This window comes from Ranitomeya imitator, chromosome 4 (genome assembly GCF_032444005.1).
Source record: "Ranitomeya imitator isolate aRanImi1 chromosome 4, aRanImi1.pri, whole genome shotgun sequence".
Classification (NCBI taxonomy): domain Eukaryota; kingdom Metazoa; phylum Chordata; class Amphibia; order Anura; family Dendrobatidae; genus Ranitomeya; species Ranitomeya imitator.
In genome coordinates this window covers 318,552,618-318,565,013 of record NC_091285.1, presented here as the reverse complement: position 1 = coordinate 318,565,013, position 12,396 = coordinate 318,552,618, and the positions used below count along the sequence as shown (strand labels likewise).

At 44.0% G+C, this 12,396-nt stretch overlaps 1 protein-coding gene across 1 annotated transcript in view; it reads left to right on the top strand.

Moving 5' to 3' along the window:
- TSPAN12 (tetraspanin 12) overlaps positions 1-12,396 on the top strand; it is a 332,545-nt gene that overhangs the window by 234,552 nt on the left and 85,597 nt on the right. Inside the window, exon 6 of the mRNA XM_069764867.1 lies at positions 8,838-8,945. Coding sequence (XP_069620968.1) covers positions 8,838-8,945 — 108 coding nt within the window. The remainder of the gene's footprint in view (positions 1-8,837; positions 8,946-12,396) is intronic.

Genomic DNA, 12,396 nt, shown 5'->3' with positions numbered 1-12,396 from the left:
TACTGGTTTTATACAGAAATGTAAAGGATGATTTTACTATTGTAACTAGTGGTATGGCTGTATAGGTCCTAGTGCAATCATGAAAAGAATACATGTTTGTTTTTATTTATAAGCAATCTGAAGTGCATTGACCTACTCCCAACAGAAGTCCAGGACTATTTGCATGGGGCTGCCAAGCTTCATTTTACAGGGTTCTCAAATCTGATTATGGCAGCACATGTATTATTCCTTTCAATCAGATAACTTCGATATTAAAGTTTTTCTATGTAATTAAAAAAAAAAATCAACTTGGCCACAGACTTCCTCCCACCACAACCCCTCTCCTGTATGTGAAATACAAATAAATGATTCACACAAAACATTCTCTTCATACATCATGCAGACGGAAGTGGCCCAGATACATTTTGGAATACAAACATATAAAACAGTAATAGAAATATCAAATATTCAACAAAGCCATAAAGGAGTCAAGAAAACAACCAAGTAGTGTGAGGCTGCCGTCACTCTAGCAGTATTTGGTCAGTATTTCACATCAGCCTGAGGCTGCCGTCACACTAGCAGTATGTGGTCAGTATTTTACATCAGTATGTGTAAGCCAAAACCAGGAGTGGAACAATTAGAGGAAAAGTATAATAGAAACATATGCACCACTTCTGTATTTATCACCCACTCCTGGTTTTGGCTACAAATACTGATGTAAAATACTGACCAAACACTGCTAGTGTGACGGAAGCCTGAATATAATGAAAAAATCAGACATGTTATTGAAAATTTATCAGATAAAATTATTTAAAAATAAAACAAACAATTTATTTTGAATCCACACAATGAAAAATGAGTTAGGGCAACCAGAAATTCTTTTATAAGGCTGGACACATAGAAATAATAACACAATCTAATATGCAAATTGCCTCTTCTGAGAAAAAGAGGACTTAAACTCTATAGCGCCACCTGTTGGAAGTAGCGATCCTACAAGTCACAATCAACCCTTTAAACGAGTCGTGCAATATGACTTAGGATAAAAGCCAAATTAGTATCTCAATTCGCAGACACGGTGTTTCGGGCTGTTGGCCCCCGTCAATGCGAAGGTGGTGAGTCTACATCTTTCCAGGGACATGTCAGCTGCTTTAATCAGCTGATGTGTGCCCGCAGTTGGCCCGGTTGGAATCGCAATCCACCCGCAGCTATTAACTAGTTAAATGCCGCTGTCAAACTCTGACAACTGCATTTAAATCGCGCTTCCGGCCATAGGGCCGGAAATACTTGCATCGGTGACCCCCGTCACGATTGGGGGTCATCGGTGCATCGGCATGACAACCAGAGGTCTCCTTGAGACCCCTATGGTTGACAGTGCCGGATTACTATGAGCGCCACCCAGTGGTCGGTGCTCATAGCAACTCAGCAATTCAGCTACATAAAGGTGATCTGAACATCGCCTCTATGTAGCTGAGCCAATTAATTTGCGGCAGCTTCTAGTGGTAATGGTGTCATTACAAACGTCAGCTCGGCACACAAAAAACAAGCCCTCACCCAACCCATGATCACGAAAAATGGAGACGCTACGGGTATTGGAAAATTGCATAATTTTTTTTTTAGCAGAGTTTGGAATTTTTTTTCAACACTTAAATAAAAAGATAAATAAGAACCTAGACATGTTTGGTGTCTATGAACTCGTAATGACCTGTAGAATCACAATGGCAGGTCAGTTTTAGCATTTAGTGAACCTAGCAAAAAACAAACAAACAAAAAACAAGTGTGTGATTGCACTTTTTTTGCAATTTCACCGCACTTGGAATTTTGTTCCCGTTTTCTAGTACACTACATGGTAAAACCAATGGTATCGTTCAATAGTACAACTCATCCCGCAAAAAATAAGCCCCCAAAAATGGCCATATTGATGGAAAAATAAAAAAGTTATGGCTCTGGAATGGAGGGGAGTGAAAAATGAAAAACTCAAAACAAAAAAAACTCAGGTCATGAAGGGGTTAAATAACATTCCCTTCATGTCTGCTTTACATCACCAAAAATTTTTTAAATATTTTATTTTTTAGGATGCTAGAAGATTTAAAATTATAGCAGCAAGTTTTCATTTTTTCAAGGAAATTAACAAAATTTGTCTTTAGGGACCGTTTAAGTTTTGAAGTGACTTTAGGGGTCTTACATTTCTTAAAATCCCCAAAAGTGATACTATTTTAAAAACTGCACCTCTCAACGTATTAAAAACTGCTGTCAGCTAGTTTATTAACCATTTGGGTGTTTTTCAGGCATTAATACCAATTGGCATAACAGAAAGGAAAAAAACTCCACACTCTGTTAACCATTTATATGATGTAGTCACTCTTGACAGCAGCATCTAAGGTTAAACAGCTATGGACGATGGCTATGGCTATTGCAGAACGTTGTCAGCTATAGTGTACAGCTGACAGTCGCTGTATTGTCACTAGTGATGAGCGAATATACTTGTTACTCGAGATTTCTCAAGCATGCTCAGCGGTCCTCCAAGTATTTTTTAGTGCTTGGAGATTGTTTTCTTCGCCGCAGCTGAATGATTTACATCTGTTAGCCAGCATAAGTACATGTGGGGGTTGCCTAGTTGCTAGGGAATCCCCACATGTACTAATGCTGGCTAACAGATGTAAATCATTCTGCTGTGGTGAAGAAAACAATCTCCGAGCACTAAAAAATACTCGGATTACCCCTGAGCATGCATGAGAAATCTCGAGTAACGAGTATATTCGCTCATCACTAATTGTCACCCGTTGGTATATGCTATTCTCTTATATCTCGGGTCAGTAAAAAGACGTATTGGTGGTCATTAAGTTGTTAATAAAGTCATACTGACAGGATACATTTAAGATAATTTTTTGTATGAACAGTATTGATTTTTCAAGAGCTACCTTTCATCCCTTTGTTATGTAACCAGGGCCAGGGTGATAGTCGTGGCGAGGGGCTGCTCTTGTTCCATCACACCCTGGCGCCCCGCTGCATTAATAAACTGTCCTTGTTGTGGTGTGCTGTGTTTGCAATGTATTTCACCCACCTGTGGGTCAGAAGTCTCCTCAGACTGCAAAGTCCCTATTTGTCTCAGCAACACACAAATAGTCTCAAAGTCCAGATCCATTTGCAACAGAACTTTACTTAATTCCTTCAGCTTCATTACAGACACCGTCCAACAGTCTTCACATTTCACAGATGTTCCACCTTCTAAGCTGTCCCTGGTCTTCCTTAACAACACATCATCTGGTACCGTGATCTCCATTCCTGCAGTTTTCTAGATTGCCGGTTTAGCTGATCCCCGGTGAGGCGGCGTCCACTTTCCCCTTCCTTGGGCGAAATTACAGGATTACGCTTCTAATCCTTGTCACAAGTGTTCAAGAATAACCCGGCACTCAAAAATTGTAAAAAATAACAATTACAGTTTATTATTATCCAGACATAGAACCAGTTTGTTTGTTGAAAGTTTTCGGTCCCAGATGGACCTTCTTCAGAACAGTTCAATTTATCTGGAATGGAAGGATAATGCGTATGGCCAGTAGGGGATCCCTCTGACAATGTAATGGCTATCACCACACTAAATGCAATGTGTACATCTGGGGTGTGTAGTGCACAGCGGCGCTACAGAGATCCGGAGGTCAGCACGTGGTGAAGCTGCAGTGCTGGTGGCGTGCTAGGTCGCCGAGGGGAAGCGCGCTGCAGCTTCACCACATGCTGACCTCCGGATCTCTGTAGCGCCGCTGTGCACTACACACCCCAGATGTACACATTGCATTTAGTGTGGTGATAGCCATTACATTGTCAGAGGGATCCCCCTACTGGCCATATGCATTATCCTTCCATTCCAGATAAATTCAACTGTTCTGAAGAAGGTCCATCTGGGACCGAAAACGTTCAACAAGCAAACTGGTTCTATGTCTGGATAATAATAAACTGTAATTGTTACGTTTTACAATTTTTGAGTGCCGGGTTATTCTTGAATACTTGTGACTGAGGGTTGGATACCCTACTCGAGCACCAAAACTCATATCCTCACAGAGTGCCGTGTTTATCTACTTTTATTCTAATCCTTGTCAGACCGTTGGTCCCGGACGTCACGGGAGTTCCCAAAGGCCTACCCGCTGACCGCTCCAACTGCCCCGATCACACCAGTCACAAAGACGGACGTGTCACTCTTCTAATCTTCTAGAACAATCCTCCTCACAGCTCTGCTCCACTCTACTTACTGACCGATTATCTCAGGGAGACACTCCTCCCATCACTACACTGGCTCCGCCCCCTTTCTCAACTGTCACTACTCTGACTGAAACTAGTTCTTAACGCAATTTAATCTCCTACTCTACAGTGCCCCCTTAACACTAACCCGCAACTACACTGCCATAACCCTGACCAATGTTGACCTACCACCAGGGCTGCCACTAGAAATTTCGGGGCCCCATACTGGCAAAATTTTCGGGGCCCCCTTGAGACTCCGCCCAGGCTCCACCCCAGCCCTGCCTCCAGGCTCCACCCCTCGAACTGTCCACAGTCCCACCGCTCTCTCTTGGAAAAACTCCACTTCTCACCAATCACACATTAACAGTTCCCATCACCAGATCACATACATAGCAGGCAGCTTTTGTTTTGGCCAAAAGATTTTTTAAGCCGCCACCATAACACGGTAGACACTTTTGGCCAGGCCCTACTCTACTGTAACCTATTAAATATTTGTTAAAATATGCAATACAATTTATGTATATTTTTATTTATTTTTCAATTTTTAAAATGACCAATAATATCACATAGAAGGAACAAATACCACAACACCATGACCAGATGACATATTACCACCACAGTGATCGAATAATATCACATACAAGGAACAAATACCACAACACCATGTCCAGACCACATATTACCACCACATAGTGACTGAATACTACAATTCTGATCAGTAATTTAAAAAAAAGCACCATACTATCACCATAAGTGCCATTATACACAGGAGATCTGTACTTAGTATGCAGTGTCTGTGTACAGATAATATAGTGATCACTAGTGAAATTATACACAGGAGCTCTGTATACAGTGTATAGTGTCAGTGTATAGGTAACACACTGACTCACCAGTGACGTCTCTAGGTGAAGTCCTTCATCTTTCATCAAGCACAGACCGCCATCATTTCATCCAGCCAGGACTTCTCTCTGCAGGAAATAACACAGTTATCTCGAGCTCCGCTTGCAGAACACATTACTTAATTTTTCACAACTTCTACATTACACTAGATGAAGAGGGCGACATAGTATCACTCTATACAGTAACAGGACCGCCCCCCATTTAAAACAGTATACTCAAAAAATAAAATAAATACATCACTGCAGTAATAATATCCCTAAATTAGCCCCTATGGTATTAATAATATCCCCCAGCATGGCCCCGTGTGTCTCATTCCTGGCGTCAGCCAGATGTTCTCCCATCCTGCCCTCATGAGTATCCATTCTGCCCCATATGATCTCCCCATCCTGCCCCATATGATCACCCCATGTGATCTCTCCATCCTGCCCCATCTGTCTCCATCGTATCCATCCTGCCCCATGATCCTGCACGATCTGTCTCCAATTCTGCCCCCAGTGTCTCCAATCATGCCCCATGTCTCCATTCTGCCCCCTATGTCTCCAACCATGCCCCCATGTCTGCAATCCTGACACTTGTCTCCAATCATGCCCCCTGTGTCTCCATTCTGCCCCATCTGTCTCCAATCCAGCCCCATCTGTCTCCAGTCATGCCCCCATGTCTTTCATCCTGCCCCGTGTCTCCAATCATGCCCCGTATCTCCATTCTGCCCCGTGTCTCGCATTCTGCCCCAATGTCCAGCATTCTGCCCCTGTGTCCAGCATTCTGCCCCTGTCACTGTGTCCAGCATTCTGCCCCTGTCACTGTGTCCAGCATTCTGCCCCTGTCACTGTGTCCAGCATTCTGCCCCTGTCACTGTGTCCAGCATTTCTGCCCCACTGTGTCCAGCATTCTGCCCCACTGTTTCCAGCATTCTGCCCCACTGTCTCCAACATTCTGCCCAGCATTCTGCCCCACTGTGTGTCCAGCATTCTGCCCCACTGTGTCCAGCATTCTGCCCCACGGTGTCTCGCATTCTGCCCCAATGTCCAGCATTCTGCCCCAATGTCCAGCATTCTGCCCCTGTCACTGTGTCCAGCATTCTGCCCCACTGTGTCCAGCATTTCTGCCCCTGTCACTGTGTCCAGCATTCTGCCCCACTGTCTCCAACATTCTGCCCCACTGTCTCCAACATTCTGCCCCACTGTGTGTCCAGCATTCTGCCCCACTGTGTGTCCAGCATTCTACCCCACTGTGTGTCCAGCATTCTGCCCCACTGTGTGTCCAGCATTCTGCCCCACTGTGTGTCCAGCATTCTGCCCCACTGTGTGTCCACCATTCTGCCCCACTGTCCACCATTCTGTCCCACTGTGTCCAGCATTTCTGCCCCTGTGTCTCCAGCATTCTGTCCCACTGTGTCCAGCATTTCTGCCCCTGTGTCTCCAGCATTCTGTCCCACTGTGTCCAGCATTTCTGCCCCTGTGTGTCCAGCATTCTGTCCCACGGGCATTTCTGCCCGTGTGTCCAACATTCTGCCCCACTGTGTCCAGCATTTCTGCCCCACTGTGTCCAGCATTCTGCCCCACTGTGTCCAGCATTCTGCCCCACTGTGTCCAGCATTTCTGCCCCTGTGTGTCTACCATTCTGTCCCACTGTGTCCAGCATTTCTGCCCCTGTGTGTCCACCATTCTGCCCCACTGTGTCCAGCATTTCTGCCCCACTGTGTCCAGCATTCTGCCCCACTGTGTCCACCATTCTGCCCCACTGTGTCCACCATTCTGCCCCACTGTGTCCAGCATTTCTGCCCCTGTGTGTCCAGCATTTCTGCCCCTGTGTGTCCACCATTCTGCCCCACTGTGTCCACCATTCTGCCCCACTGTGTCCAGCATTCTGCCCCAGTGTCCAGCATTTCTGCCTCTGTGTGTCCAGCATTCTGCCCCTGTGTGTCCAGCATTCTGCCCCACTGTGTCCAGCATTCTGCCCCACTGTGTCCAGCATTTCTGCCCCTGTGTGTCCAGCATTTCTGCCCCACTGTGTCCAGCATTCTGCCCCACTGTGTCCAGGATTCTGCCCCACTGTGTCCAGCATTCTGCCCCACTGTGTGTCCACCATTCTGTCCCACTGTGTCCAGCATTTCTGCCCCTGTGTGTCCACCATTCTGCCCCACTGTGTCCAGCATTTCTGCCCCACTGTGTCCAGCATTTCTGCCCCTGTGTGTCCATCATCCTGCCCCCCGGGCCCCCCTGGATCGCAGCTCTCAAAGAAAAAAAAAAATCACGACTTCTTACCTGGCCATGCTCCTGCGTCGGGCGAAGATCCCCCCCAGGCTCCACACAGACGCACTCGCCGGGCCCGGCGGCTGACAATGACGTCAGACGCCGGCGACGCCGGCGAGTGCGCACTGCGACCCTATTCAGCTGCCAGCCTCAGACTGGCTGGCGGCTGTTAACTATTGACGTGCGGGCGCGGGCCCGCACGTCAATAGTGTGCAGCTGCCGCAGCGCCTGCAGGGGGGGCCCGGTGACCAGATGAGACGGGGCCCGATGCGGGCCCCCTCTGCTCACCGGGCCCCATACGCCAGTCACGGCTGTCATGCCCTGATGGCGGCCCTGCCTACCACTGCCACTGACTGTCCCTATTCCTGTCCGTAACACACGGATATCAGAACAGTGTCAGCCATTATCATATTAAACAGTGTCAACTATCATAAACTACACCGGGCACACAGCAAACACAAAACACACCCGGTTTCATTAGGTAGGCATGCACAGGAATGCAGGGCTCAAACCAGCTGCCTTCGCACCACCTTACAGTTACATGCCAGAATTATATTTTTTCACCTATTTACAGCAAATGTATCTGTGACATTAGACGCATATACGTAAATGGTGCACAAATGCACACCTGAAAAGATTTCCCACCAAGTGGGTACATTACAGTAAACCCTAAAAATAAGAGGACAATAAAGGAAAATGCACTCAATCATATGTAGGTCAATAAATGTAAAGTATAGGACATGGCAAGAAAGTTTGAGAGCTGTTCTTCTTGTGGGGATGAGAGCTCACAGATTACGTCTCTCGTATCTAATCTGGTGGCCTCAATGTTCAAGGATCGTGATATTAATTACATGTTTCATAGCCTGTGAAGTTATAGTGCAAGTATACACTATTCTTGCTATAAAATGTCTAAGTAAAATTTATAGAGGGACCATTTTGTTTGTATTTCATAAATCAATAAGTACACTTGAAAATAGGCAACTTTGTAACCGGATCAGATAAATTTGTTCCTTCTCCTCCTGGATTGATCGTTCTCTCTGAATTCATGGATAAAATCTGTATTCCATTAAGACAGATTTTTCCATGGCTGAGATAGATGACAATTGGTGCTTTGAGGAGGGAAGGCGCAAGAGGCTATTCTCCATAGAGCTTTATCAGCACCAATTGTCTTCTATTTCAGAAAATTGAAAATGGATTTTACCTGTGAATTGAGAACTTTGAAAATGAAAGATCAGTCCAGGTGAAAAAATAAGTGGCTATCACTAATAAGATATAAATAAAATTAAAATGACGGTTACACTTTAAGTAAAAAAAAAAATGATGTGAATGAAGTATAAATGCAGCCAGGCCACGTGTTGGTTTTGGAAATTGCCACTATAATATTTTAGCAATATCTGCTTATTTTATAGTCATGTCTAACCTGAAGGCCTGAAAGGTTTCTGTGTCACTTGAATGTTGAATATTTTTGAATTTTAGGCTGTAATTCAGTGGTCGGATATGATTAGTTTGAAATCAAGAATGCCAAACTATGGTTTACCCAGATACCAATGGTTGACTAACGCATGGAATTTCTTTCAACGTGAGGTAAGAATTTATTTTTTTTCCATTAGTAAAAGCCGACTTTCCTGCTGGTTCATGTAGAAATCTCTCTTCATTTTTGCAGTTGTATCTCAATATTGCATGCTGTGCTCCTTATGCTTGAAATGTAACTATGGAGACAACAAAAAAAGAAAAAAAGCTGAATGGCACTAATAACCAGGTGGATACTTGGTAGTAGTAGTAACTACGGAGTATTACAAGATTCATATTAAAAGATGTTGTTTTCCATCTATCTTTAAGTGGTTGTCCAGCTTTAGGCTACAAGTCTATAGTCCCTTTATAAGACTGCAGACTTGTGAACCCTCAGAAAAGTGCACACTAACTACTGTGAGGATTCTCGTAACAGCACGCGCATGGCCACACGTTTGCAATTTGCATGCATGCAATTAGGTGTCGCCTAAACGTGCGAGGCCTCGCTCAGTGCAAATGTATTGAGTGAGGCTGGAAACATCTAGTCAGAATGTGGCTTGAAGTGACTGTAGACTTGTAGCCTAAGGCCGGCCAACCCCTTTAATTGAAAAATTAGGTTGCATTGCTGCCTTATTTTTTGCTTTGTGTATGACTGAAGGACATTGAACTATTGATGTGGGAGGACTATTTTGCACCCACCACTATATATTGCTGTGTTGCGCTTTTTATCTATAAAAAAAAAATGTCCAGAAAAAAATACTATTAATTATGCCTGGTGCGGTTCTGGTTGTTCCAGATACAGCGGAGTCCCAGACGTGAAAAGAACAGTCCACTTTCTGTAACTATTTTACTTGGGGATGAAACTATTCCTACTCGGTTTTGATAACCACACAGAGAACACATCCAACATCCAAAAAATATTTTGCCAGAAGGCTGTATCCTCTCTGCTGAACAGCTCTGCACCCAAGAGAACTGTTTGTTTCTGTTATATTCTCTAAGTAATAATACCTGTTGGCGGGCCTGTCTGAACCAGGCGCTGTTGCCTTAATACACCCTGAGAGAAGCTGGTTTAATTAAATTGAGTGCAAAGCACAGGTTCGCCTGCGGTTCAGCGCAGTGATTCACAATCCTTAGAATATTTATATTCCGATTTCCCAGTCAAATATTCCCTTCCCGTTCCGGTATAATCTTAAGAAAGCTAGAGGAATAGTCCATCCTCGACTATATTAAGAATATTCCAAAATTAACCATATTACATACATATCCTCAAAGGTGCCATGGACAAAGTCTATGGAGTTGAACCACTGCTCCATTTTATATTGTTCCACAGAGACTGCTCTTCCAGCAGACAAATAGGAAACACAAGCCTTGTCTGGGGTTTGCTGTGTGCTGTGCCAGTACCAAAGAGTAGCATAGAATTTTCAGTCACTGAACCGCAATGGAACGTGGTCCGTAAAGTCAATATATCTAAATAACAAACTAACTATAGGCCTTGTATCTCTTTGCGCCAAAAATGTATTGTGATGCGTGCATGTTTGCTTACAGCGCAGTTGCAGTGGCCTTTAGTGTCGTTTTGATGGGTCTGCTCAGAATAAAATAATCTGCACATGCAGGCAGATGTGGACTTTCTCTAGCCGGTGAGCAATACCGAAGATGCTTGTGGTGTGACTCTTTCACGGGATGTAGCTCCTCTCTCTCCAGGTCCCAGTCCCTTCTGTTTCTTAACAGCTTGTACAGCAGGAATTCCCTCGCATCAGGACAGGTTCGGATCCCGGACCAGCTCCGCTCCAATCTGCCGCTGCTTCTAATTAGGAGGGGTACTATCATGAGAGGATATGGTCAGATTCCTCTCCAGCACAGCCTCGCTTAGCCCTCATTCCTGCAGACCCTGCACAAGATGGCCATGCTTCCTCTTCCTGTGTTTCATTTTATAAAACCCTCCTAACACATCTTATAGCATAACACAGTCTCTTAACTATGTTCAACAACAGCGACCTCTTTTGACCAGTTAACAAATTTAACTATAAAGAAACAAATAGATTTGCAGCAAGTACTGGGATTATTCAGGCATGCGTACAAGTACCTCAATTATTCCACCCTGGTGGGTCGACACACACCTCACACACAGACTTGCATTGTCTTTCGGGCTGAAGAAAACAGACATGTGCACGGCCCCATAAAATATCATAGGTATAAATACTATCTGTGAAAATCATGAATAACAATCATCAGCAGTAAATAGCCATGTGCCCGATTTCCTAAAAGTTTTTTTCAGGCCCTGGACTATGTACAGGTGTTTCTCACAAAATTAGAATATCATCAAAAAGTTAATTTATTTCAGTTCTTCAATACAAAAAGTTAAACTCATATATTATATAGAGTCATTACAAACCAAGTGATCTTTTTCAAGTGTTTTTTTTGCATTTCATTTGGAAATCAAGGTCCCAGAGTCTGGAGGAAGAGTGGAGAGGCACACAATCCAAGCTGCTTGAGGTCTAATGTGGTTTCCACAATCAGTGATGGTTTGGGGAGCCATGTCATCTGCTGGTGTAGGTCCACTGTGTTTTATCAAGACTAAAGTCAGTGCAGCCGTTTACCAAGAAATTTTAGGGCACTTCATGCTTCACTCTGCCAACAAGCTTTTTTGGAGATGGAGATATCATTCTCCAACAGGACTTGGCACCTGTCCACACTGCCAAAAGTACCAATACCTGGTTTAAAAACAACTGTGCTTGATTGGCCAGCAAACTCGCCTGACCTTAACCTCATAGAGAATTTGTGGGGTATTGTCAAGAGGAAGATGAGAGACAATGTAGACAAGCTGAAGGCTGCTATCAAAACAACCTGGGCTTCCATAACACCTCAGCAGTACCACAGGCTGATCGCCTCCATGCCACTTCACATTGATGCAGTAATTGATTCTAAAGGAGCCCCGACCAAGTATTGAGAGCATTTACTGAACATACATTTCAGTAGGCCAACATTTCGGATTTTAAAATAATTTTTCAAGCTGGTGTTATAAAGTATTCTAATTTACTGAGATAATGACCTTTGGGTTTTCATTGGCTGTAAGCCATAATCATCAACATTAACAGAAATAAACACTTGAAATTGATTACTCTGTTTGTAATGACTCTATATTTTATCTATAATTTTGTGAGAAGCACCTACATGTATAATACTAATACAGTGCATCTGTTTTTCCTGGAGTGTCAAATGAAGAGTAACTGTGATTGATTTTCTTTTTCCATAAATCAATAGTACATGTGAAAAAAAAAAAAAACTTTGTAATATATCTTATTTCAGAAATCTGCTTCTTACACCTCTTAGGGCTTCTTTTCACTTGCGAGAAATACGTGCGAGTCTCGCATGTTAAAACCAAGCTCTGGCACCGGCACTTTGGAGCGGAGCGTGCAGCTCTATGTATTGCTATACAGCCGCACGCTCCGCTCTGGAGTGCCGGCGCTAGAGCTTGGTTTTAACCAGCGAGACTCGCACGTATTTCTCGCAAGTGAAAAGGAGCCCT